The sequence below is a fragment of the Pseudorasbora parva genome, chromosome 11 (assembly GCF_024679245.1).
Source record: "Pseudorasbora parva isolate DD20220531a chromosome 11, ASM2467924v1, whole genome shotgun sequence".
Lineage (NCBI taxonomy): Eukaryota > Metazoa > Chordata > Actinopteri > Cypriniformes > Gobionidae > Pseudorasbora > Pseudorasbora parva.
In genome coordinates this window covers 17,400,586-17,427,270 of record NC_090182.1, presented here as the reverse complement: position 1 = coordinate 17,427,270, position 26,685 = coordinate 17,400,586, and the positions used below count along the sequence as shown (strand labels likewise).

General features: G+C 37.8%; 1 protein-coding gene across 6 annotated transcripts in view; it reads left to right on the top strand.

The window, feature by feature from the left end:
• Positions 1-26,685, top strand: part of atp8a1 (ATPase phospholipid transporting 8A1) — a 158,570-nt gene that overhangs the window by 45,326 nt on the left and 86,559 nt on the right. For 4 of the 6 annotated variants that reach the window (XM_067457301.1, XM_067457302.1, XM_067457299.1 and 1 more), the window contains exons 4-14: positions 1,616-1,714; positions 6,543-6,588; positions 7,012-7,052; positions 10,205-10,278; positions 14,713-14,782; positions 14,904-15,031; positions 15,407-15,518; positions 15,604-15,769; positions 20,061-20,188; positions 20,589-20,666; positions 21,786-21,874. In XM_067457301.1, coding sequence (XP_067313402.1) covers positions 1,616-1,714; positions 6,543-6,588; positions 7,012-7,052; positions 10,205-10,278; positions 14,713-14,782; positions 14,904-15,031; positions 15,407-15,518; positions 15,604-15,769; positions 20,061-20,188; positions 20,589-20,666; positions 21,786-21,874 — 1,031 coding nt within the window. Of the gene's footprint in view, positions 1-1,615; positions 1,715-6,542; positions 6,589-7,011; positions 7,053-9,398; positions 9,473-10,204; positions 10,279-14,712; positions 14,783-14,903; positions 15,032-15,406; positions 15,519-15,603; positions 15,770-20,060; positions 20,189-20,588; positions 20,667-21,785; positions 21,875-26,685 lie in introns of all 6 variants that reach the window. The other 2 variants (XM_067457303.1, XM_067457300.1) reach the window with 1 other exon arrangement.

Sequence of the window (26,685 nt, the reverse complement as noted above, 5' to 3'; positions counted from 1 at the left end):
GGAAAAAGTATAGAAAAGTATAGAAAAAAATGCCTTTTATTTCTAAATTATGAAATATTGTTAATATGGTTTTACATCAAAACATAAGTACACATCAGGAAACATTATAAAATAATAATAAAAATCCATGCCATAGGACCTTTAAATTGCTCTAAAGTGAAAGACGTTTATAATGTCTTTTCCCAATAAATGCTTAACTTTCTATGCTTCAAAGTATCCCAGGGTGAGCCTTGCAGCCTTGGAGAGAATAATAGACATTAAAAACCTCTTACTGACCCCAAACTTTCTGAATGGAAGTGTATTGAATTGATTGCTTTTGAAACTTTAACAGATTTTGGCTCCACTGCTTCAGCATCTGTGTAATTACCAGACGGTGCAGTCGCCAAAGGCTCCAGGGTGCTATAAACGTGCTGTTCTTTTAGAGACAGAAGGGACAGCGAATCCACCACCAAGCCATCCGGCGTGACCCTGTGGATGCGCTGCACATTAAATAAATGCCTCTTTTTTTTTAAGAAAGCTGAATCGATGACCTGGGGGGAAAGCAAGATGAATAAAGGAGAGAAACCGCGAGAAAGGAGAGTAAAACAAAGAGAGTCGGGTGGTTTCGAAGCGCAGGTTCGGTGTATCTTCATTACTTCGCTGTCAATGCAGTGACCTTGAATGCTCAGGCATACTACTGTGAGCAGGGAAAAACAGCAGGGATGGGTTTGTTGTGGCAATAAGGGGGCCAAGGTGACCATCTGATGCTCATGGATGCTGTTTCATCAAAACTGCTCACTTTCATCACACTGCTTCTTCTGGACATGCCATCATAATCAACGAGACATTTTGATGCTGACACCAAGGTTCCGTGATGATCGGCTGCTCTAGTTTTCTACGTCACTGTGGTTTGGCTGTGCGTGTACTCTCGTTTAAGTGAAATGTAACACAGAGGGGAAAGTGTGTTGGCATCAGGTTAAAAGGAATCCGTTTCAGGTTTCCTATTGTATATCTCTGCATTCTCGGCCTCTTTCTGAACCTGTCACAGCTCTGGCACTTTATCCGATAGGGACACTTTCCAAAGACGATCCGCTTCTTGATATGTAATCTCTGTGAGTTTTGCCAAAACCAGATGAGAAATTGTAGAAGTTTAATCAAGTTCTTGAGGTGTGAATTATATACAAGCTTGTGGGTCCTATCCACCTAACCAGCCTGGACCAGTCTGGAAATGCATGCAGGTCAAAGCTGATCTCTTCAGCAGGGTAGATGGCTATGTCACATGTCGACTTCTAAACATCAATCAGAGTCACTGCTGCTGACTTTCTGATGGTTATTGCCATTCCCTTAGGTTGCTTTCTTGACCTCCCGGTGATGAAGACACATACCACCAGGATGTAGACTCTCAGGCTGTGTTATGATTCCTGGAGAACAAAACGAGAACCGTTTATCAACCCCCCCCCTGAGAGTTTCTCATGAGGTCTCTGCAAGGCTTTAATTAATGTGTTTGTATTTATGCCCTGTAGGTGACTGACAGGGTTTGTATATCATGTGAATGTCCGTGTTTTGATTTTTCTCCTGTGGAGGGAGGGATTAAAGACTGGAATTCATGTTGACATTTTATTTTTTTTCTCGACAGCAAATCCCTGATGTGTCACCGACAGGGCGATGGACAACACTGGTGCCGTTACTCTTCATCCTGGTGGTGGCCGCGGTGAAGGAGATTATAGAAGACCTGGTGAGCGCATTAAAACATTTGTGATGTTACACTTTATACAGATGGTCAGATGTTCTTACGTCCACTAGAGCTCAAGATGCTCTTTGGATTATCTTAAATCATGCTGGAGAACATGATCATCAGGTTGTACTTGAATTTGTTGAGTGCTGCTATTACAGCATAAGAGGGACAAATTAAATGTATATTATTACAAAATATATGTATATTATATTAATTTTAAGTCATCATTTGCAAAGTAATGCAGCTTAAATGCTATTTTGTTGGTCTCAAACTTTTTGATCCCATTCACTGTGATGTTATTCTGTTAACAAATGTACACCTAAAAATATTACCACCAAACTTTTGCTAATGTTTTTAAGATTCTAATATTTTTTTAATGATCCCCAGTTATTTGATCAAAAATACAGTAAAAGACGATGAATAATTTAGAAATGTTATTTATAGATATTGTGAAATGTTATTACAGTTTAAGATGACTTACCTATTTTAATCTATTTTTAATGTTTGTTTGTTTTTTTGTGATGGCAAAGCTGGATTTTCATATCTTGATGTCCAGCAGAACGAAACCAAATAGATCCAATCATGTCCAAGAGGTCAAGAGTTAGCTAGGGTTAGCATGACCCAGTTAGCTTGCAGATGTTGTAACCACCATCTGGCTGCAAAAATCATTTTTCTCTGGCCACTCAAAAGAAATCGGTATTGTAACTAAGTAAATTGACTACTCTGAAATTAATAGGAATATTAAATAGATTAGTAGACACAAAATAAACAAAAGTTTGGGGTCTTAAGAGTTTTAAATGTTTCCTTAAGTCTCTTAAGCTCAGCAAGACAGTAAAACGGTATTATTGTGAGAGAAAATATTACAATTTAAAATAACTTTTCTATTTTAATTGCGATGGCTGAATTTTCAGCACCATTACTTCAGTGTCACATCATAAATCATTCTAATATGTTAATGATAATGTTATATATATATATATATATATATATATATATATATATATATATATATATATATATATATATATATATATATATATATCCCTGCCTTAAACTCACACAAATCAGTAGTATGTCATGCAGATTTAATAAAAATTGAAATACAAATACTGTTGTTTTTTTATATCACTCACCTTTTTCACCTTTTTATTCTTAATTATCTTTTATTGTTTGCAGTTGAGTGATTCGTGAAAGAGAACTATGCTCTTCTCTAGTTATGCTTGCTGTAGGTTTTATTCGCAGCTGTTATATTATCTGAGTCAGTTTTTAGACTATGTTCAGGTTTACCTACTTTAAATTTCCTGGTAATTCAATCTCACTCTCTAGTGATCACGTCCATGGCAGAATGGATCTCCCTCCCATTAGCTGAAACACTTTCCAGTCAATAAGCTTTCCTTGTTTTTTTTCCCCTGACCTGAAGTATTGTCTCATTTGGCATGTAAATAAATTCCAAGACATTTTTATATAGAAATTTAGAGGAGTAAATACTGAGATACAACCACCAACCCAAGTGGATCCACCGTAGTGCTGTGACCCTGAAATCAGAGCCTGCTCTCCCCTCTCTCTCTCTGGACAGCCATCCGATCACATCACGCTGGATGCTGTGGTCAGAATAACCAGCTCAGCGTTTTATATGGGTCTCTGATGTGTTATTCAAATCTGAGAGGTCAAGACTAGCTCTGGAAACGAAGGTCATTTGGTAAATTTGCCATTCTGCTGTCATGGACCGCTCCGCTGTGAATGGTCAGATGACCTTTTCCTTCTTTTACCTTCAAGTAAAAACAATCTAGTATTTTAGAGGCATCCCATAAGGCTAGAAAAGGGATAGTACTAGTTTTTCTTTGTCAGATATTAATGGCTTGTTTTTGTATTTAAAGGAAAAGTTCACCAGAAAATTAAAATGATCATTTACTCAACCTCATATTGTTCCTAACCTGAACTACTGGCTTTTTAAACTTGAAAGAGAAGATTTTGCTCAATGTTGTTCACACTGCTTGTTTTCCATACATCAGATGTAGACTGTGACCAGATGCTTTCAAACAGGACATGATTTTCTTGAGCAAAGTCACTTTAATCTAGTATTTTAAGGTGCTTTTCATAATTTTTTATTTTATAGTAATGTCTACCTTTACAGATATTAAAAGCCGCATGGTCATTCTGTAAAACCTTCCATGTTGAATCTATTATTTTGTTTCATCTTGCTTTAGGTTCAAAAAGGTTCACTATAGGTTTAAAAGTTGTTTTGTTTTTCTTAATGCTCAACAAAGCTGCATCTGTTTTGATCAAAATCTGTAATAGTAAAATCTGTAGTCTTGTAAAATTGTGTTACAATTTAAAATAACTTTAGTTCTTTTCCATCTGTTTTAAAATGTAAATTATTCCTATAATAACTGTATTTTTATCCACTATTCATTCTAATATACTGATTTGGTGACTAAAACATTTCAAAAGAACAACAATTAATTGAAATGGAAATCTTTTGTCGATATCAAATGTTTTTATTGTTAATTTTGATAAAAAGTCATTCTTTCTGTCCCCAAACTTTTAACAGTTGTGTAGTTTTGTCACTTTTTTTGTGCGTTCTTAATGTGTCTTTATATACGAGTTTCAAAAGAAGCCAGCAGGCTCTGTTATAATCCGCAACTCGTCATAATCCGGCATCTCTAACAAAGACGGAGTCTAACAAAGAGGTGACGCGCCAGTGCTCTCCACACCGTGGCCTGCTTATCAGCTGCACCCCACTGTACTCCTCTAATCCAGCTGGGATTTGGCGCTGCATTTCACCACAGACCCAAACTGCTGTCTACACTTTCCTTTGGGGCCTTGTTTTACTATTACGTATTCCTTCTTCTTGCTCCTATGTTCGCAAGTCAAGCCATCAGTTAGATTAGATGAGTAATTAAATCATAACTTCCCTCCACAGAGCCTGATCTCCGCTCTGTGTTGAGGTGAAGGGAAGAGTGAGGGAAGATGGAAACCGAGGGGAGTGTGAGAAAGGGAAGGAATGAGTTATCCAGCACTGCACCAGAGCTGATGTGGATGATGAATGGGATGTGAGACCTGAGAACTTTTTCTTTCTCCTGCAGAGTCCTAGGGGAGGGCGGTCATGTGACATGGGCTGCTCAATAAGCTCTCCAGTAATATGAATGAGGCTATTTGTCACAGATCCTTTTAATATTATATACATTCGTGAGAGATGCAAGAAGGGATGGAGGGAAAGGAAATTATGAAAAGGCAGTCGGTTTAATGGCAGCCTGCAATTATTTTTTTATAAGCAACAGATTTTTTTAGTTTTAAACAGATATATTATGTATATATCCGTGTCATTTTAGTATTGAGTACTGAGATGCAATTATATTTATTAAAGGTCCTGTTCTTCGCGATTCCATCTTTCAAACTTTAGTTAGTGTGTAATGTTGCTGTTAGAGCATAAATAATACCTGTAAAATTATAAAGTTCAATGCCAAGCGAGATACTTTATTTAACAGAAGTTCCCTTTCAAAGCCTACAGTGAACGGCCGGTTTGGACTACACCTCTGCACTTCCTTCAGGAATGACGTCACTAGAACCGTTTGTTGACTAACCCTCCACACACAAGAACACGCAAAATAGGGGGCGTGGTCTTGTTGCTCTCTCACGTGGAGAGGAGCGCGTATTCAGCGCTTGCATCTCCCCGTTATGGTAAGAGGCGGGACCTTTCCGGGCAAAGTGCGCTAAGCTGCTGTCCAATCACAACACGGGAAGCGCTGGCCCAATCAGAACTCGTTACGTGTTTCTGAAGGAGGGACTTCATAGAACAAGAAAATCATCAGGCCGTTTTTAGGACGGAGAAAACAGTGGTGTACAGATAATAAATTGTGTAAAAAATGCTCGTGAAACATGAACTCATGTTATATTGCTCACTGTAAACATAATCAAAGCTTCGAAAAACTTGCGAAGAACGGGACCTTTAATATTATTATTTTTTTTTAAATTCTAATGTTTTCATTTTATTTGTAAAGTTTTAGTCATTTTGTTTTCTGTATTGACTATTTTCTTTTGATTCAGTTGTTTTTTGGCATCGTTATTTTTAATACATCAAGTCCTAAATAAGTCTCACAGCATATAACCAGTCGTTCTGGACAAATGTATTTTACCAGTGTTGGCCAGGAGAGTAATTAGGCAGTCGGAGAGCACTGGAGGCAAGAGCACAGATTTATATGTTAGGCTGTTAGCGGCTAATCAGTGTTTTTCGATCGCCCACGCTCATTCGCATTCACTGTCTGAGATAGAGATGCTTAAAGTGGTTCTTGTTTAAACCAGGTCAAACAGCTCTTGTAATATGGGACAGAAAAATGTGCTTCAACAGACCTTTCTTCTCTTTAAGCTCAGTTTTATTGACCGTTATACCTGTAAAACGTTACTCTTGTTAAATAGATTTTTTTGTAATTTTCTATAAATCTATTTTTCTTTTTGTATTTAGTGTTTTAGTTTTTCTGATGACTTTGTGTTTAATGCATGCTGCATTTAAATTCTAGTAATAGTCGTGTGCTTGTAAAAGCCAATATAGTTTTATTGTGGATGTTTGGGTTTTTCAGAATCTCTAACCCAGAGACCAACATTTCTGACTATTCTCTTCTTCTTTTATGCTATATCCACATGGTACAGTTTTATAGTTTTATATTGTTATAGTTTGTACTCATTTTACTGGAATTAATCAGGTTTCTGATTTAGAGAGAATTATAGAGAATTATAAAATCCAGACAATTATCTACAATTACTTACATTTTTCAGAATATGCTCATTTCATTATTTATTTTAATTAAATTTTTTATTTATTTGTTTTCAGAAACGTCACAAAGCTGATAATGTCGTCAACAAGAAAGAAACACAAGGTAAGACATTAGCTTGCTCTCTGGTCTTGTTAAAAAAACTAAATTGTTTTTCTAAATTGTTTAAACTAAATTCCCTAATTTCCTATTTAAAAACGGTTGAGTTGGGACATGACAACTTTTTTTAAAATAGGATTTAGCTTTAGTCTGCCTTTCTAGAATGAGTACGTCTTAACTTGCTCACGCCTGTGAGCAATTGAATGGTCAACAATGTAGATATGTGCATAAGAAGAGTATGAGTCATCGTTAAATGGGGACCAAGTACCAGCGGTGGAATTGATCTGATTTTTTTTTTTTCCATCTCTTTTTCCAGCAAGAAAAATACTGTTTATATGTATATTTGTATATACAGTATCATGGTGTCTTTCTTTTCTTTATATACCGCCTTTCATGTTGGTGATGATTCTCTCTTTCTCTCTCTTTCAGTATTGAGGAACGGTGCTTGGGAGATTGTACATTGGGAGAAGGTACTGCAGCAGATGGTGTTTTCTTATACAGACTACCTCACTAAGATCGAGAATGAAAAGAAGTTGACATACTCTTAGAAAGAGTGAGAGATGAGTATGCATATGAAGATGCCCTCTGGTGAAAACCAGAGCAGGTTTGCTTTCAAAAACAGATGCTTTGGTGTTTTCTCTAGAGGGCGATTCTCAACTCTCTCCTTTAGGTCGAGGCAAAGGGGTAGAATCTAACCAGGCTGCTGCCTGCATGCGGTCGCCATAGAGATCTTAATACAGCCAGACACAGAGCAGCTTTTCAATGTGTTAATAAAGAGTAGAGCTAATTACCTTGACAGAAACACAGTTCATAATTCTAAGGTGAATGCAAAAGGAAATGGCTGGAGATATAATTACCTGGTGACTAGGCACTCATTACCGTTTGCTATATTAGTGCGCATATTGCGAAAGTGCATTAACTTGTGCCCTGATGACCTCACAGTGTCACAGAATAGGAGGTGATGTCATCAGCCCTGACTTCTCTCAGTTTTTTTTCTTGTGTATATTATTTTCTGAAGCTGCAATTCTACTAAGTGCTGCTGGAATGGACAATTAACTAAAATTTCTTTCTGCTTTAGTTCCCATTGAATCTAGTTTTAATTTTGCCGTCTCATCAATATTCAAACTCTTTTGTAGAGCCAGGCTTCTTGTCGCCCATACTTTTATTAAGCCACACTGTGACACCCTTTTGAATTAAAGTGCACAGAATGAATAATGCATTTTTAATATACTTATAAACTGTATATCAGCTTAAATGCAGTTGATAAGTAGCTCTCCACTAGGGTTGGCAACTGTCCCATATTAGCCAGAACGTCCCGTATATTGACTGCTGCGCTGATCTTATCACTGACTAAGGAGCCGTTAACATATGTTGCTCAAGTTCTTTATTTTAAATGTAGACGTGTGACAAGCATGCTTAAATAGAGGGAAAGGCTCGTTTTTCCAGGCGGAGCGAGATGGAAAAAATCTCAACTTTTGAGAATGCCGCAAGTGCACCGAAGGTCATGTGACATCAAACCAACTGATCCACTTCGGCCTTTCCGTAACAACATCGAGCGCTCACTCAAGAAAGACGAACAACTTATCATTGCTCATCTTCTTATATATATCTAACAGAAGAGTTAATGCAAGGGCTGGTTTCACCATCACGGAGAACGCTGCTCATGATTGCTTAGCAACGGCAGACACCACAGGAGTGTTTAGTTCAGGGTTCCTCAAACTTGGTCCTTGAGGGCCACTGTCCTGCAGAGTTAAGCTCCAACCCTAATTAAACACACCTTCCTGTGGTTTTCTAGTGATCCTAAATACCTTGATTAGATTGCTCAGGTATTGGTCAGGGTCTTATGGGTCCTGCACACTGTGCGATTTTTCAAAATCCTTTGCGAATGTCCCTTGTCAGACTGTACGAACATGATCGTCATGTCACACTGTAAGATCTCAGTTGACATTAATGTCAGACTGCACGATAGTGAAGGCGCGCTAAAAACGGACGCGCGCAAGAAAACTCACCCGGAGTTTTATATCATCAATGAATGGTGCGTTCAGTGACAGTGAGCTGCATTACACGCGGGACTGAAATGGAGGCTACAAAGAAATCTCTAGCTCTCGTTTTGGTCATAGTTTGTCTTGAAAAACGGAGATATTTGACTGTCGTCATAGGAGAAGTCACACTGCAGGATTGTGTGCCAAATCTTCTGAAACTGCCAGAATTTCGTCTGAGGTAAAATTTGATCGCAGCGCTCATTAATCGGCTGCCGGTGAACATGTCAAACTAACGACCAAAGACGTCAGATTTTAGCCTAGGATCAGAGGAATCTTTTAGGATTTGCTAAATTTGTCCCAGACGGCCAAATCGTGGCCAAAATCGCACAGTGTGCACCCGGCTTTAGATGAACTCTGTTGGACAGCGGCCCTCCAGGACCGAGTTTGAGGAACCCTGGTTTAGTTTGTCAATTTAAGTCAGCAATCCTACTCTACACTTTGAATCAAAATAGCAGCTATGAAGCAGCATCCTCCGCTTCTGCTGGATTATGGCTAATAAGATGATTAAAAATGCAAATCCGAAAAGATCAATTGTTTAGTTGTATCACAGAGAATGTTATTGATGAAATGGCTTCATTTTAAATGCTAGTCTCAAACGAGGGTATATGGAAATGCATTCAGGGAATTAAATATGTGAAATGCAAATATGAATGCATCTATCTTGCCAGTGTCAACCAGATGTATTCGCTCTAGTAGTATTATTTCTCTGCTCTTGCCAATGGCTGCTGGTTTGATATGAAGTTTTTTAATTGATAACTAGTTTGTTTCTTACAGGTTGTGGTTGGAGACATAGTTAAAGTTAATGGCAAAGATTTCGTTCCAGCAGATGCTATACTGCTGTCGTCCAGGTAGCAGAGTCCACGTCGTCAGACAGGACCCTGTCTGTCCTTATGTCCCTGTCTCGCACTCAACACCCAAAGGAAGTGATGATTTACAGGCTAATAAAATAACTCCGAGATAAGGCCCTACAGTAAATCAATGCATTGTCATTATACTGCAATTTGTATCAAATAAGTTTTAATAATGTCATTTGAAATCCACAAAAATGAAGATTTAAGAATACATTTTCATTTCATTTTCAGTTATTATTTAATGAGTTGAAAGTCAAAGTCAGCACTTCCTTTTGTGGATGTTTGCTTATTTATAATACTGACCTGATGACTTTAGACATTATCCTCTTCACTGTCAAAATCCATTTGCCATCTAGGCCTCAAGTTGTCCCAAAGATTCGAGGGTCTTTCAGCAATGTATATCAAATACAGATAACAGTAATTTGGCATTAAGCCATCATTCTGACAATGTTGTTTTCTCTCCCCACTTTATTGATGATTTAGCTTGGCTCGGATGGGTTTTGAGCAGTGGACATTGTTTTTTTTTTTCTCTGTAAATTTTAAACATTTGTGTGTTTGTGTCTCTCTTCCCTGTCTTGGTCTGTGCGCTCTTCCTCTTCTATCCATCCATCCATGTTCCTTCCTCACATCTCCACCTGTCAACATCCCCTCCCACCTCACGTGATGAACAACCTTCTCCGACTTCACTCGTGTCATTCCCCTTGGGCCGGGGCTGCTGGGTAAATTAAGGTTTCGGTAGGGGAGGTAGTCCGAGCAGCCAATGGAGATCACCTCCCGGCCGACCTCATCCTTCTTTCCTCCAGGTTAGGAACAGCTCCGGTTTGCATGCGGGTCAGGTGGGAAGAGGGTGCACAGGTGGAAAAAATCGTACTTTTGTTTCAGCTTTTGATGTTATTCTTAGTTATGCCATTTTTATTTTTACCTACTCTCTGATTGATATTGATGGGTTCAGCGCTGGGAGAATTTTTTTTTTCCTTCTCATTTTTCTGTCCGTAAATGTATTTTTATTATAACATTTAATTCAAGAAAAAATTAAACCTTTTGAAACTGATTCAGTGAAATTATGCTTTTCAAATTTTTCATTACTTTTTGAAGGCTCACACTTGCAAATTGTGAGGCATGGATCACGAATATAGTCTTTAGGAAAGTTAATGGCCTAATCTATTTTATTTTAATGCCTCCAGAAAAATTAGCCTTAATATGCCTTGTTATTAATTAATATATATTTTCCAGCCACTCTATTGGCCAGATTTACTAACAGCTTGCAACAGCGCAAACTGTCAGGATTTAGTAAAGACACTCCATTTTTTTACAACTGAACTTGATGCATATCTATTTGTAGGAGTTTTCCTTTAAGGCGCAAATTTTACGCGAGGAGAGTATTTCAATTAGTCATGCAAGGTGATTTACTAAGGTTTGCGCTCATCAGTTTACTGGTATTTGCGCCATTTTTAAACCAGACACAAACTGGCAGATTGCGTTGGTCATTATGGAAATGATCCGGCTATGTCTATGTTCTTTCATTTTTGCATTGTCACTAGATCATGCTCAGAACCGTCCATTCCCATCGGCTCATTTATGGAATTATGCTCTCATGCTGATTTGCCCTGTTTAGTAAATCTGGCCATAAGTGTCTAATTGTTAATTGTGCAATAAAATTGACTATAAACTCAGATGATAGACTAATTTTAGGCATGAGATTCTTAAATTCAAGCACTAAAAATGAGTTGGGAGTGTCAGGAATTTCTCAGAGGACCGCTCTGTTCATCTACCAACAGAAAATACTGATGAAGCCCTTTCCTTTAACCAGACAGGCGTCTATTACAGACCTTTGTTTAGTGCTGGAGATGCTTCAGCATATACGCACAAGAAAAAACAAAGCGCTTCTCTAACACGGCTGGAGAAAAGGCCCATTGAATGATTAAATGTCACAGCTGTTTGCACAATGCATGGCTTCAGCAGGAGCTGAGACTGTGATGTGACTCCCAGCATGCGGTCACATCACCACAATGTACAGTATTGTGATGTATCTTTATAGTGACTTGCTTTTTTGTACACTGAATCTTTGAGATATTATATTAGATAAACATAAAGTTTTGGTTGGGACTTGTTCGGTTTTTGCAAAAATTACAAACAAATACAGAAGAAATGAGTATTGACATACATTTTTGTTTTGTGTAGACCCAAAGCAGATCATACTTTTTGGATAACTTGTTTAAGTTGAGGACCATCTTTTTTTGTTTAAGGCTGCTATCATTTATTAAAGGATAGATGCATAACAGCTTTGGCCCTGTGTTCTCGCTATCCTGCTTTTGTTTTTCTCAGTATTAATGCTGAATGTTCATTCGTCTGATGTGCTGCATCTTTCCTTTGTTGCATGTAGTTGATGTCACTAAAAATAAAAACAGCAGAATGCATGGCCATAAACAAAGATGCATTGTCTGAACATTTCTTAATGGTGCAAAATGAAGGATCTAAGGGTGTCCCATTACAGCAATATTTTTTTCGTTTTCAGTCCAAGTACTAAAATGCTTTTGTGGAAATATGCTACCCAGTGGATTTTCCTTACTAAAATAAGTAATGGCATAACGGAAAACTAGCTCTTGGAAAAAAAAGCATCTTTGATTTATAGGGCTTCATTTAGCTGTTTGGTTTTGTGTCTGCCTGGCCAAAAAAAAGTGTCACTGTTTGGATTTAAATTGGCAAATGCTCAAGAGTCAATGATTGGATCATTATTGCAGTGATTTTTATGTTTCTAGCATGTTGTATGTTTGAAAACAGTTCTTCTAACCCTAAATGATGGAGGTGTAGCTTTTCATTTCTTAAACAACCATATAGGAAGTTACATTATGTCCATATTCCAGGATGACAATGTCAAGATTCATCAGGCTCAGACTGTGAAAGAATGGTTGAGAGGGAGCATGAAGAATCATTTTCACACATTAATTACAGAGTGTTGGGCTCTTGCATTGTCAATACAAGATCTGGACCAACAATTGATGCATCTCTTGATGGAAATAACATTACAGCATTTATTTGATGTGCATTACGTTTGGGTCCAGATCCTGTATTGACAATGCAAGAATCCAGCACTCTATCAAGTCTCCTCCAGCACATCCCAAAGACTTACAATTAATTTAAGGTCTGAACTCAAAGGTGCCAATTCATGTATGAAAATGATTCTTCATGCTCCCTCCCAACCATTCTTTCACAGTCTGAACCTGATGAATCTTGGAGTATGGCCATGATGTGTCTTCCTACATGGTTGTGTTAAAAAATAAAAAGCTACACATCCATCATTTATGTTTAAAAGAACTTGCCAAACATATCACTGCAATAACGATCCAGTCATTGACTCTTAAGCATTTGCCAATTTAAATTCAAATAGCAACCTTTTTTTGATCGGGTAGTGTATTAACCTTGTAGTTACATTGATGGTGAATATTGTTGGTACCCCTGGTAAATATGATCAAATATGCCTGTAAAAAATAAATCTGCAATGTTTATCCTTTTAGTCTTTTATTCAAAAAATTCACAAAAATGTAACCTTTCACTGAAGTAAAATAATTGAAAATAGGGGTAAATCAAATTGTGAAATAAATGCTTTTCTCCAAAACACGTTGGTCACAATTGTTGGCACCCTTTTATTAAATACTTTTTGCAACGTCCTTTTCCCAAGATAACAGTTCTGAGTCTTCGTCTGTAATGCCTGATGAGTTTGGAAAACACCTGACAAGAAATCAGAGACCATTCCTCCATACTGAATCTCTCCAGATCCTTCAGATTCACAGATCCATGCTGTCGCTTCTTCTCTTTAGGCTCTGGGACGACCATGGCAGAAGCTTCATTTTGTGTTCCATGACACATTTGTGTGGTAAAATTGTTGTTTGTTTTGGATCGTTGTCCCGATGGAAGTTCCAACCATGGCCCATTATTAGATTTCTAGCAGAATCCATCAAGTTTAGATTTTTTTTAATCTGTTGGTATTTGCTAGAATCTATTATACCATGTAACTGAACAAGATGTCCAGGACCTCCAGCAAAAAAAATATGCCCTCAACATAAAAGATCCAGCTGTATTTTTAGCCGTGGACATGGGGTACTTTTTATCCCTGTTTGCACCAAACCCATCTGTTAGATTTGCTGCCAAAAAGCTCTTTTTATAGTTTCACCTGACCACAGAACCAGGTCCCTTTTGAATTTTCAGTCACGTCTGACAGCTGAATATGCTGGAGTTTGTTTCTGGATAAGCAAGGAGGATTTTTTCTTGAAGCCCTCCCAAACAACATGTGGTGATGTAGGGGCTGTTAGAATTTTTGGGATTTTTTTTTAGGCTTTCTGACCCAAGACTCAACTAATTTCTGTGATTGTCCATCTGTGATCCTTGGAGAGTCTTTGTGCACTCAAACGTTTCTGCTCGCCGTGCATTAGGACAATATACACACACGTCCTCTTTCAGGCAGATTTGTAACATCTTAAGGTGATTAGAGCTTCATAATTATGGCCCTGGGGGATTTTCAATGCTTGAACTATTTTCCTACAGCCACTTTCTATTTTATGAAGCTCAATAATCTTTTGCTGCACATCAGAACTTTATTCTGTGGTTATACTCATTGTGATGAATGATTAAGGGAATTTGGCTTTTGTGCCTCATTATATTTATACTCCTGTGAAACGTGTTTTGGAGAAAAGCATTTATTTCATAATGTAATTTACCTCTAAATTAAAATTATTTTACTTCAATGAAAGGTTAGATTTTTGTGATTTTTTTATATAAAAGATCAAAAGGATAAACAATGCAGATGTTTTTTTACAGCCATATTTGATCATATTTACCAGGGGTACTAACAGTTTTGACTACCACTGTACTTAAGTCAATGTTATGTAGTTGTTTTACATGATATTTTTTAAGATACACTACCATTCAAATGTCTCTAATAATACTAATATTTATATTATATTTATTATGCTTTTGAGTTGTCTTTGAAGTTGAATTGACAATCATTTACTTTAATGAATTGAACAGCATTTACTTGAAATATGAATTATTTGTCATCTAACATCATAAATGTCTTTTACTGTCAATTTAATTTATTCTCTGAAAAAAAAACTAACTGACCCCAAACTTTTGAATGGTAGTATATGACTATATATTAGTATTTTCATATATATTAGAAAACTGCAAAATTTTATAATTTATAATTTTTTTTATTTTTATAATGGTGTTGTTTATCCTAGTGAACCTCAAGGAATGTGCTACATTGAGACCTCAAATCTGGATGGAGAAACAAATCTTAAGATCAGACAGGTGAATTTTTGCTCTTTTCATGTTATACCTGCTGTTGTTATTGATACTTTACATTTCAGCTAGTTTATCAGTATGAATTGTATTACTTTTTGTCTAAACATGGTGTTTTTCTTATACTCAGGGTCTGCTGATCACTGCGGACATTAAGGACATTGACAGTCTGATGCGTCTCTCAGGACGAATGGAATGTGAGAGTCCCAACAGACACCTCTATGAGTTTGTGGGCAATATTCGCCTTGATGGACACAGGTATGAAATGAGAAAAATTGCCTTGTAAAATTTGGCTTGAGGTGAAAGAAAGAAATGCACAAGTTATGACAAATTTTGAGGCTGCCTTTTATTTCACTAGTCTGAAATATTGGTAAGCATGACAAGTTAATTACAACAGGATGGATTCGATCGAAGTTAAAGCATTAAAACGTCTCCCTGATAATTTAATGCAGTGTTAATGGTGTATTGATATTTTGAGAGGAACAAAGCTGTAATTTGTACAATCGCAAATTGTTGTGTTTTCATTAAACCTTCCTCTGTGCAGTTATTTGCACCAAACATCATTTTTTTTAGGTGCGATCCATTGTTTGAAATGGCGAAATAGTTAAATGTCACATTTGGTCATTTTTTTAGCACCGTACCACTGGGTCCTGACCAGATCTTGCCGCGAGGAGCTCAACTCAGGAACACACAGTGGGTGCACGGTATCGTGGTCTACACAGGACACGACACCAAACTCATGCAGGTGAGTTGTCCGCTTCACTCCTCTTTATTCGTATCTGACATCCAGCTGTAATCTGAGAAACCATGATGATTTGTGTTTCCTCCAGAACTCCACGCGTCCCCCTTTGAAGCTTTCCAATGTGGAGCGCATCACCAACTTTCAGATCCTTGTGCTTTTCGGCTGTCTCTTGGCCATCTCGTTGGTTTGCTCCATCGGCCAGACCATCTGGAAGTATCAGTACGGCAATGACGCCTGGTACATGGATCTCAACTGTAAGAACCAGACCCCCCCCTTCCTTCTGTCATGCTAGACCGCTTGCGCGTCTATGTGTGCTTTCATTTTTTTCGTCAGTAATTTTTGTCTTCCCTCTATGTAACATGCAACAAATATGCATTGCATATGTGAATATTTGTCAATAAAAAAGGGAAAGGAGAATCTTTCCCTTTTAGTTCTAATATGCATAGACATGTGAATGTATAAATGGTTGAATATCACAAACGCTGCTGTACTACTTTTTTTCGTTTGTTTTGTTATCAGCTTCCTTTCTAACATTCTGTTTGGTTTGTGTTTTTTGTTTCTTTGTTGTTGTCATTTTCTTAACAGCTCCAGGTAACAACCATTTAAAACCCTTGGCCATCTGTGAATGACCCCTCCTTACTAACCCCTAACTGAAGCTCAGCTTTTGCTAAGCTACCGAAGCCACTTATATGGTTGCCCTACTTTGAGTGGGTAATTGCAGAGGACTGCACACACACCAGGAATCCAATGATAGGTTTTTCCCCTCCAGCTCTACACTTTGTAGACCCTCTTAATGCCTGATGTCAAAAACGTGCCTCCCCTTCCTTTATTTTGGTGACACATTAAACACTTTGCAAGCTCCGGCTTCGGCCACGCCACCGCCCTTTCGCTCGTGCCTAACTAATGAGGTATGACAGTAAGCCTCGGACCCAAAGAAACACACGTGCAGAGGAGCAAGTTACCCACGGGCCCTGTCAGAGCAAGAGTTTGAAATGTATTCCCGTGTAGAAGCAGAAGACCCTGGAGGTCAAACCGTGACATTTTCTAAATGCCCTCCTTTTCCTCTTACCCACCTCCTCCTCTTCCTCATCGGTCTGCTGTGTTTGTTTTACCGGTACTGACAGACGAGCCTGAAAAGGCTCCGCTATGGAGGAGATGAGCAAATCCATTCTAATAGGCTTAATGTTTGGATTGTAAAAGTACGATATTAAGAAATGCATCCCTGCCATTCATTTTTAAGGAACAGTGATGGGAACACATCTGTTGTGTGCATGTTATCGAAAAAGAGCGAAATATACAATTTTGCACACCAACGAGAGGTGAAAATCTGTTAAATTTGCGGCATGAGCCTCTTGCAAATTGATTAATTTGTCACCACCATCATTACTCTTGATTTAAATAGGAGGGGCTGTTTGTGTCCAAATCGATCGCAGCTTGTTTTATGGCCTACACAGTTACCTACTTGGTATGCTCTTTAAGTTCTTTGAAAATGTTGTCAAATGCTGAGATGCACCACCGTGAATGCTGGGTTCCATCTGTATTTAGTCACATCCGCCGCAATCATTTGGAAAGGAATTATCAATGATGTTGGGCGTCATGTGAGGTAACCGTGAGGTCATAAAGCAGGTATCCATCATGAAATTGATTATTCCTCTAAAGGAGGGGGACTCAGTCTTCTATGTTTTTTGTTTGCCGTCCTAGTGGAGCCGTAAAAGCGAGAGGTGGCATTGATTTTTTGTTTACATGCTATTGCTGGTCATATTTACCATATAAACCAAGGACACTTCCTGGTCTTCAGTCAGAGGTATGATCAAGGAGGTTCAAAATACCTAGAAGGAACCACACGACTGTTTAACTTTTTTTTTTATACTAATACTTTTATTCAGAAAGAATGCGTTAAATTGATCAAAAGTGACAGTAAATACATTTATAATGCTGCACATTTTAAATTGTTATAATATATCACAATATTACTGTTTAACTATATTTTTGATCAAATAAAAGCAGCCTTGCTGACCATAAGAGACTCTTTTCTAAATAATTTTAAAATCTTACCGACCCCATGAACGGTGACCCCAACTTTTGAACGGCAGTGTATCTATTTAGTATTCCTATTCATTTCAGGGGTAGTTACACAAGTAGAAATTTGAAAACTTTACTTCTTTTGAATGGTGATCAATGGAGAAAAATGCTTTTTGCAGCCAGATGGTGTAGTTACAACATCTGCAAGCTAACTGGGCCATGCTAACCGGCCCACTCTTGACCTCTTGGGGATCTATTTGGTTTTATTCTGCTGGACATCAGGATAGGATTCATCCCCAGAGGTGAAAACAATGCAGTATGCTTTAAGGTTTCTAGATTGGGTTCGCAGGCGTACAACGAGGGCGACGAATACGGATCTTCCACTCGTTAATCTAAGCACTGCATATTTCAAACAGATGAGTAATTATTCATCATTAATAATTCATTTGACTTTGAACCCCTGTGATATTTCGGCTTTGGCTTCTTTCCCAGTAAGTATCCAAACCAACACACATGGCTCTATGCAGATGGGGCTCCGCAGCACTTGAGCCGCAGTAGTTTATGCATTCACACCACCTGCAACAACAGTCACCCATGTTGAACTCCTGACCATGAAATAACAGGTAGCAGGTTTTGCGCTGCATAAATGCTGACGGTTGTCTTGAGAAGTGCTGACCCCACAGCGCGACTCCTTGCTGCACTGATGTCACTAGACCTGCAGTAGCTTAGAGAGATGCATGCTGCATCTTCCACTGCTTCAGAATGCTGCTGCGAGCTTGTGCAGATTGGTGAAGATTAACGATTAGAGACGGACTTGTGTACTGTAGCCTTTGTCTCATTGATATTGAATGCAGATAAATGATTTATTGGTGTTTGTTAGGTGTAGTTTTTTTGTACCATAAAGTTAAGTCACCTGTCATTTGTTTATAGCGGTTTATACATAGAAATAGTTTGAAAGCATCTTCACAATAATTAGCAGGAATAGAAGAGTCCTTTAAAACTAAAATATTTTTCAAGATCACCCTTTTTTTAAGGATGTACGCTAGGTAGTGCTTAGTACTACATTTCCAGCGCAGCAAAAATCTTTGAGAACACGAAAGGTCATCTTCAACTGACGAACAAGAGACTGTTTCAAACCTTCTAAATGATTGCATTATCTTTAAATGTCACATCTCTCTGTTCGGCTCCATATTATGGGAAAGCACTTTGGACTGAGTCCCCCTCTTTTTATACTGAAACATCCAAACTGATTGTCTTCCTTCCCACCACTAGCCAAATCCTCTTCCTCTCTGTCCATGAGTCGGTTCCAATAGCAGTTGTATGATTGCCCAGCCTCTTTAGTTTTATGATTCTGTATGAGAAAGCACTCCCCTCTCCTAACTGCTCGGAAAGAGCATTACTGCATTCTGCGGACCCCCTGCCCCCCCTCCCCTCCCCAGGTAAAGCTTTTTATTAATACTTAAAGTCAACATGAAATCAAAATTAAACCCATTTACTTTAACACGTTGGTCTCACCATTTAATCAGTGGTAAATGTTAACAAACAGCAAAATATTTATTTTATGGGTAGACCAAAATATCTTGCTGACATTTTGAATGGTAATTTTTTTTTATTTGAAGAAGTCTCAGGGATGCATTTATTTGATTGTAAAAACAATGTAAACATTAATATTGCCAAATATTATCTTTCTGTTTTAATATATTTGAATGTATTTTATCCCTCAGATATCAAAGCTGAATTTCCAGTGTCATCACTCCAGTCCGAAATCATTCTAATATGCTGATTTTGTGCTCAAGAAACATTGATTACTATCAATATTGAAAACAGTCGCTGTTTAATATTTTTGTGGAAAGCGTTATATATATTTTTCAGGACTCTTTGATGAGTAGTAACAGTGTAAAAGTTGAAATGTTTCCTTGTTGAATAGATTTAAAACATGACTCATTCCCATCATTTGAAAAGTTAGGGATAGAAGTAAAATGGGTTGTGAATGTTATTTCATGTTGACTTTAACTCTGTCTGAGCTGTCTTGTGTCTGTGGTCTTGTTTTTATTTATTACATTTTTTCTTTCTCTTTGTGCTGCTCTCTGTTAAATTTGGTGTTTAAGATCGGAAGTCATGATCACCCACCCTAGTGCATTGTGGGATAATGTGTTGCTTTGAATCTTGCTCATATTGCCAAGGCTTCTGCTATGACATCAAATACTCGAGTCTCAGTTTCGCTACTAATTAATGAAGACCTATTTGGACAATTGAATGTAAATTTGTAGGTAAGAGGCTTATCGGAGAGATCAGGTCGAAGAGTTGTATTGGCTCAGATTAGTGTTTGCACAATGCTCGCACAATGCTAGTGGAGCATTGTGGAAACGTTGCAAATCGGACCTGATGAGCTTGTGGCATTATTGTCCTTCCATTATCCCTTCCCAGTCCACCTCATCCCATAATGCCTTTCATTGTCTAGAAAGCTGTCTGTCACCTTACTTCCACTCTCTCCTCTTCCTTCCTTCGCTCTTCTTTTTCCAGATGGTGGAGCGGCTAATTTTGGCCTGAACTTCCTCACCTTCATCATCCTCTTCAACAACCTGATTCCCATCAGTCTTCTGGTGACTCTAGAGGTCATCAAGTTCGTCCAGGCTTTCTTCATCAACTGGGTGAGTGCGAGTTTGAGCCACGTGAGCTGCTCCTGCTTGATGAATCTGCTGTCTTTGAAATGTAGACTGCCTAAACCTCCAGGGCCAATCCCAGAAAACTTCACAGTCCAAACGCAAGTGGAGCTTTATCAAAATAACCCACATGAAGATGCCAAAATTGGATTTGGGGCAGGACACTTAAAGCACACATACACTGCTTTTAGATGCAGTGAAGTTTTAAAATCCTCCTGAATGGCAAGACTTTTAAATGTGGTGGTTTAATTTCTCCTGTTTTGATTGACAGATGGGATGAAAATATAAATTTAAAGTGGTACAGTCATGTTTTAGAGTCCAGATAACAAGGTATTAATAAAAAAAGGTTGTGATTATTGACTCTGCTTGGTGGCGCACTGTATTTTAGGACACTGACATGGTGTATGAAGCCACCAACACACCAGCTATGGCCCGGACATCTAACCTGAATGAGGAGTTGGGACAGGTAATGCTCATCCCCAACTTCAGAAATAAACAAAAGGGGATGAATGAAAATGAAACAAATTTGGATTTGATTTACATTTGAAAAATCTCTTGCAAAATTGCATGATGCTATCATTCAAAAGGCTAAATTAATACTTCATAGGCATAGGACGCATTTTTATCTTTATATTACCTTTGCCATCACCTAATACTCACTTAAAGTTAATCTTTAAAAACTATTCACTTGTAGAATTTAAATGATTAATTATACTTCTTTTGTGTTTTACATCCTAATGCCAGTTAATGTATCAAAGGCCTACTGTTTGTAGTCTAGTTAATTCCTGACTTTAAAGGCATAGTTCACCCCGAAATTAAAAGTCATTAATTACTAATCATCATGTCGTTCCAAACCCGTAAGACTTTCGGAACATGAATGAAGATATTTTTGTGAAATCGACAATCCATTGACAGCTATGGAACTACCACTTTGATGATTCTAGAAGTTCATAAAGTAATTGATGATGTACAAATAATTCATATGAATTGAGTGGTTTAATCAAAGTTTTCTGAAGAGACTCGATCACTTAATATGATGAGAATATGAAACAGATTAAATTTAGGCTTTTACTCACATATAAACATTGACCAGTGAACAAAAACAGACGTTCAAGTACTTGAGAAACCTCATTGGTTCTTGCTAAATCTCAATCATGCTGCAAAACACAAGAATGAACCTCATTGGTTCTTGCTAAAGCTCAATTGTGATAGGAATTTTGGGTTTTCATGAGCTGTATGCCAAAATCATCAGTATTAAAACAATAAAAGACCTGAAATATTTCAGTTGGTGTGCAATGAATCTAAAATATATGAAAGTTTAATTTTTATCATTACATTATGGAAAATAATGAACTTTTATCACATGCTAATTTTTTGAGAAAGACCTGTATAGTGTGCATTCACTTGCATGCACTCTCGGTCTAAATATAAAATATCTTAAACTGCGTTCTGAAGATGAACAGAGTTCTTACGGGTGTGGAACGACATTAATGACACATTTCATTTTTGGGTGAACTAACCCTTTAAGTCTGCTTACTTTTACTTAATTTACTTTAGTTTATTGTTCTCTCTTTCCTAAAACCAGGTGAAGTACATCTTTTCAGACAAGACGGGCACCCTGACATGCAACGTCATGCAGTTTAAGAAGTGCACAATTGCAGGCGTGGCCTACGGGTAAGGCTCTGTTTCACATTGCTTTCATAATCAGTAGAGTGTACATCTGGCTCTAGCTGTCTTGTCCTCAGCTCCCTTGTTAGCAGCTGCCTCGATGCTTCCCTGCACAGCCAGAGTGATTCTATAAATATCAGAGAAAGGAACTCGTAGATTCTTTTCTTTTTTTACATGCTTAGATAGGAACACAGCGTTTTGTGTTGCCTATTTGTCTAACTTGAAACTTTTTTTTATGGGGCATGGATGTACATGTCTGTTCTAAAACTAGATGTAGAACATTTTGTAAGGTTTTACACGGTTGTATTTATAAGCCTAAAGTGTTTTGTGCTGCAGCTGATAGGAGTGTTTTGGAGAAAATGTACATCAGCACGCTCAGCATGTGGCAGACAAGACGAGATGGCATAGCTCTCTTCCATATCCGTGTCTTTCCTGCTCATCAGATAGATTTTATGACCACAGTGATGTTTATGGTAAGCAGTTCATGAAAGTTTAGGTGTATTGGGCGAGGTCGCGTCAGGGACACGGCACTGAGATTATTGGATGTTTACATGCACAAGGACACCCCAGCCTTCACAAAATACAACCTTGTATTCACATTCATGCTTAATGCTGCCTCTTTACATTCTGTATTCAGAGAATAAAGCACATGACAACAGGATCAGAGCTGGATCTAAATGATCTGTTCCAGCAATCGGAGCAGCATTAATCCTATTAAGGCAATTAAAACTCTTCTGAGATGAGGAGATTCAAAAGGCAGTTCCATTGTGACACTTAAAGGAAGACACTTCCTGAAAACATTAACTTAGATGGCTAGATAGATTTGCATTTCCAGTTGCAAGGCAGCAAAATATTTGTGTTTTGTTAGTATTTTTTTAGGGTTTACTTTATTAAATGCTGTATGACCCCAGGCACTGGTCACATTTGGAGTTTATTTTCTTTATATTGAGCCAAGAGGACAGTCTGGAGCAAATTAGAGTTTTCAAAACTTGACATTTGGTACACAGACAAATGTGTGGCGAGCTTTTGTTTCTGGTCTTGTTTTCTTAGTGCTGTGCATTAGAATCTACAGGCAAAGAAATAAATATCACAACTTGTTATGCAAATATTACATTGATATCATCACTGACAGATGATTTATGATTTTATGATTTTAATGGCCATTTTATACTTTATGTACACTATAGATCAAACGTTTGCTGTCTGTGAGACTTATGCTCGCCAAAGCTGCATTTATCTGATTAAAAAAACAGTACAATTGTGAAATATTGCATTTTAAAATGGCTGAATTTTTACTCCAGTCTCTAGTGTCACATGAACCTTGAGAAATCATTCTAATATAGATCTCTAATCTGATTCGGTACTCAATTTCTTTCTGTTATCGGTGTTAAAACAGTTTGGCTCTTTATTATTTTTGTGGATACTGATGCATTTTTGTCAGGATTTGGCATTATAAATGTCTTTTGACTATTCCGCAAGGATGCATTGAGTTGATTAAAAAAATGTAATTAAAAATATTTTGAAGAGTAGTGTACAAATGAGTATGACTGGAATTTGTACATTAATTTTAAGCTGAATCAAGATGACAAGGATGTGGGGGGGGTGAAGGTCATGTTTATTTAGTGTCTTTCATTCGAAATCCTGATATTCCTCCACAGAGAATATAACCAGCAAATCAAAGCAAGATCATAAAGTATGAAAGCTCATACGTTCATCCTCTAATCCTCCAGCCTTGACCTTTGCACCAGGCTAAATTACAAAGCTGATGCCTCCTAAGGCTAGATATTCCTTTCTGTTTGCATAGAGGAGGAATCCCTCTGCTTATCCACTGGTGAAGTCAGCATGGTACCCATTTAATCTTTCATAAGAATGTTCACAGCACTTTGACGTTTGCAAACTGGGCTGTATTTCAGAAGCGAATCCTCCACCTCATGAATTTGGATGCCATCTATTATCAGCTTCAAATAAACTTGGTCCCGTTTGATGATGCATCCCTCCTCTTCCCCCACCCACTCCACATCTCCTCTTGTTGGGCGTCGGAGCGAGTACATGCAGCCACCGCACAAAGTCACTAATGTTTTTGAAGCGTGACATCTTTTCTTTCAGTGAGTGGAGAAACTTGGTGCAAGCCCAAAGGAAGAGTTTGATGTGAAATGTAGCCTAGATTTTTGAATTGACATGTTTGTCGGACTGGAAAAACCAACATGCTGTTAGTGTGGGGTGCCGGAGTTGTGGTGTTAATGCTGAGACGAGCTGACGTCTTTCCACTAGAATTTGCATTTTATACCTTGTTTTTGTCTGAGTTGAATTTCTCAGATTTTTCTTTCACATGTCTTCATTTAAAACTCTCCCCATTAAACCAAATTAAACTCAGGGCATCTCCTAAATCCAAAGTGACTACACTGAAGACACCAGCACATCATTTTATGTCTTTGATATATTCATTTACAACTTTTCAATCCAAGAGGTTGAAAAGTTTGTTTTATGTTCTCAGATATCATATCTTTGACTCAAACTTATTGTGCCAAGACATTTCTAGTTTTTGTCCGTTTTATTTTATTTCACTTCTGTTTAAATGAACAAAAATGTTAATAGTTTTTACTTGTAGTTAACAATAACAACATTGTACAGTAGACTTTTTGCGTGCAGGTGTCTCTGCCATAACATTGTACCGTTTTCTGCCCTTATAGTCTTAATTTCAGACATTTAATAGCCATGTGTCTGATGTAAAACAAAGATTTGACATTGTCACAAAGGGTGTGATGTGTTTTGTTCTCCCTCGACCCGTCCCCCGCCATGACTCTCTCCCCCTCCACTTGTGTTAGTTGCACAGCTTATTAAGTAGAACAGTAATTAATGAGGAAATCCCTTTGGCTTAAGATGTTAATTAATTTGATGAGATTTCATGGAGACGTGATGGTCAAAGTGCTCTTTAGCCTTCAGCACAACACGAAATTACTGCATCTAATATCATTTTTTCTTATTGTGAAGAATAAGCTTTCGCTGTTGGAACTATCATAACTGTGTTTGGGTTGTGAAGCTGGGCGGTCTTCTTTGGATCTTCTTATTCTTACTCTTTTTCTCAGCTTATTTATAGGTCTACATCAGGGTCTCCTCTAGGCTCCATCTCCTTTGCAACTTATTAAAAACACATTAACGTGTGTGGCCTGGATCTAGCTTGGCATATTATCTAATAACATCTCACGTGTGTGTATTTGCCTGATTTAAATAACCGTTGCAAGAGAGAGCATTGAATGTAGTCTCAGGCAGAGACATAGGATGATTGACAAACAAGTTGATTGTATGGAGTGCTGCTTTTGTCTCTTTTGTTTCTTGTTTGTGAATTGTTGTGTGTAACTGTCCAGCTGTACTAACCCCACCCCCAAATGTCTCTTGGGTTAAACAGTCTCATCTGTGTGTATGGTACAGAGCTAACTAACATGTTATCTGATGACATTACCCATTTAGGTCAGTTGGTAGGTGGGGGTTTGAATCCATATTGTGTGTGTGTGTGTGTGTGTGTGTGTGTGTGTGTGTGTGTGTGTGTGTGTGTGTGTGTGTGTGTGTGTGTGTGTGTGTGTGTGTGTGTGTGTGTGTGTGTGTGTGTGTGTGTGTGTGTGTGTGTGTGTGTGTGTGTGTGTGAGTGTGTAATAAATAAATATATATATATATATATAATTATAATGTGACAATGTCCTTGATCTTATTCTTTTTTTTTTTTTTTTTTTTTTTTTTTTTATGGCAGCTGCTGCATTAGTGTGTAACAAGATTGATACCCGGATGACATAATTAAATAATTGTACACAAAGTGTTGATTTGAGTTTTACAATTTTATAAGCTCACCAAGTGCAAAACTTTGAAGACATAACATTCCTAGCAAGCATATAGCACTGACTTCAATTACCTGGACGAGCCTGTGTTATCAGTCTTTACCGGTTGTTATTGGGGAATAACATACTGCTGGATGGCAAAATCAGAATCAGAAGTCGTTTAATAGAGGATAGAAAGTTCATACTCATGAAGGAAAATAAATACCTCAAATCTGAGTCAGAGATCTTTATAACAATATAGCAGCCTGATTACATCCTTGAAGTGGAATCCACGATTGAATTTTTTTCTTGAGGCTTTCATTTTTATTAGGAAAATATAATTTGTCACTCTATATATCCCTATAATAAAATATAATGGAATAAAAAAACAGGGCATGTTTTGTAATATCCTACTGGCCAACCTCAGCATTTGCTGTTTGACCCCTAATAGGAAGGCCAATAGTTTTTGAACTTTAACTGTGAGGTCCAAACTAGTTCCATTTTGAAGGCTGCTTAAGAAGCTGTAAGATGGTGTCATTAGAAAACTTAATTAGAAGACTGCTATCGTCAGTCTACAGAATGAAGAGCAGAGGGGAAAGGACATAGCCCTGTGGACAATCAGCTGACGATTATAAGACCAACACTCTCTGAGACCTATTGGTCAAAATTAATTAAAAATCCACAATTCCTTCAAATGAGTTTCTCAGCAAGAATATGTGCCTGTAGGGTATTGAATGCCGGAGAAAAAGCAGTGGAGCAAACATCTGTCTTTGGTATTAGAAGACTCAAGATGCTTATGAACAAATGATAAACACCTTTGCATCATCAATCCCTATACCTGTGCGATATGCAAACTGAAGTGGGTCCACTTACTTCAGCGTTAGGGTTTTTAATAATCTTCTCCATTTCCTTCATCACAAGACAGGTGAAAGCAACCGGCCTCAGATCATTTAGGGCTTTAATTGAACTTTTTTTTTGGTTTTGGAATAACTGTGGAATGTTTCCAGA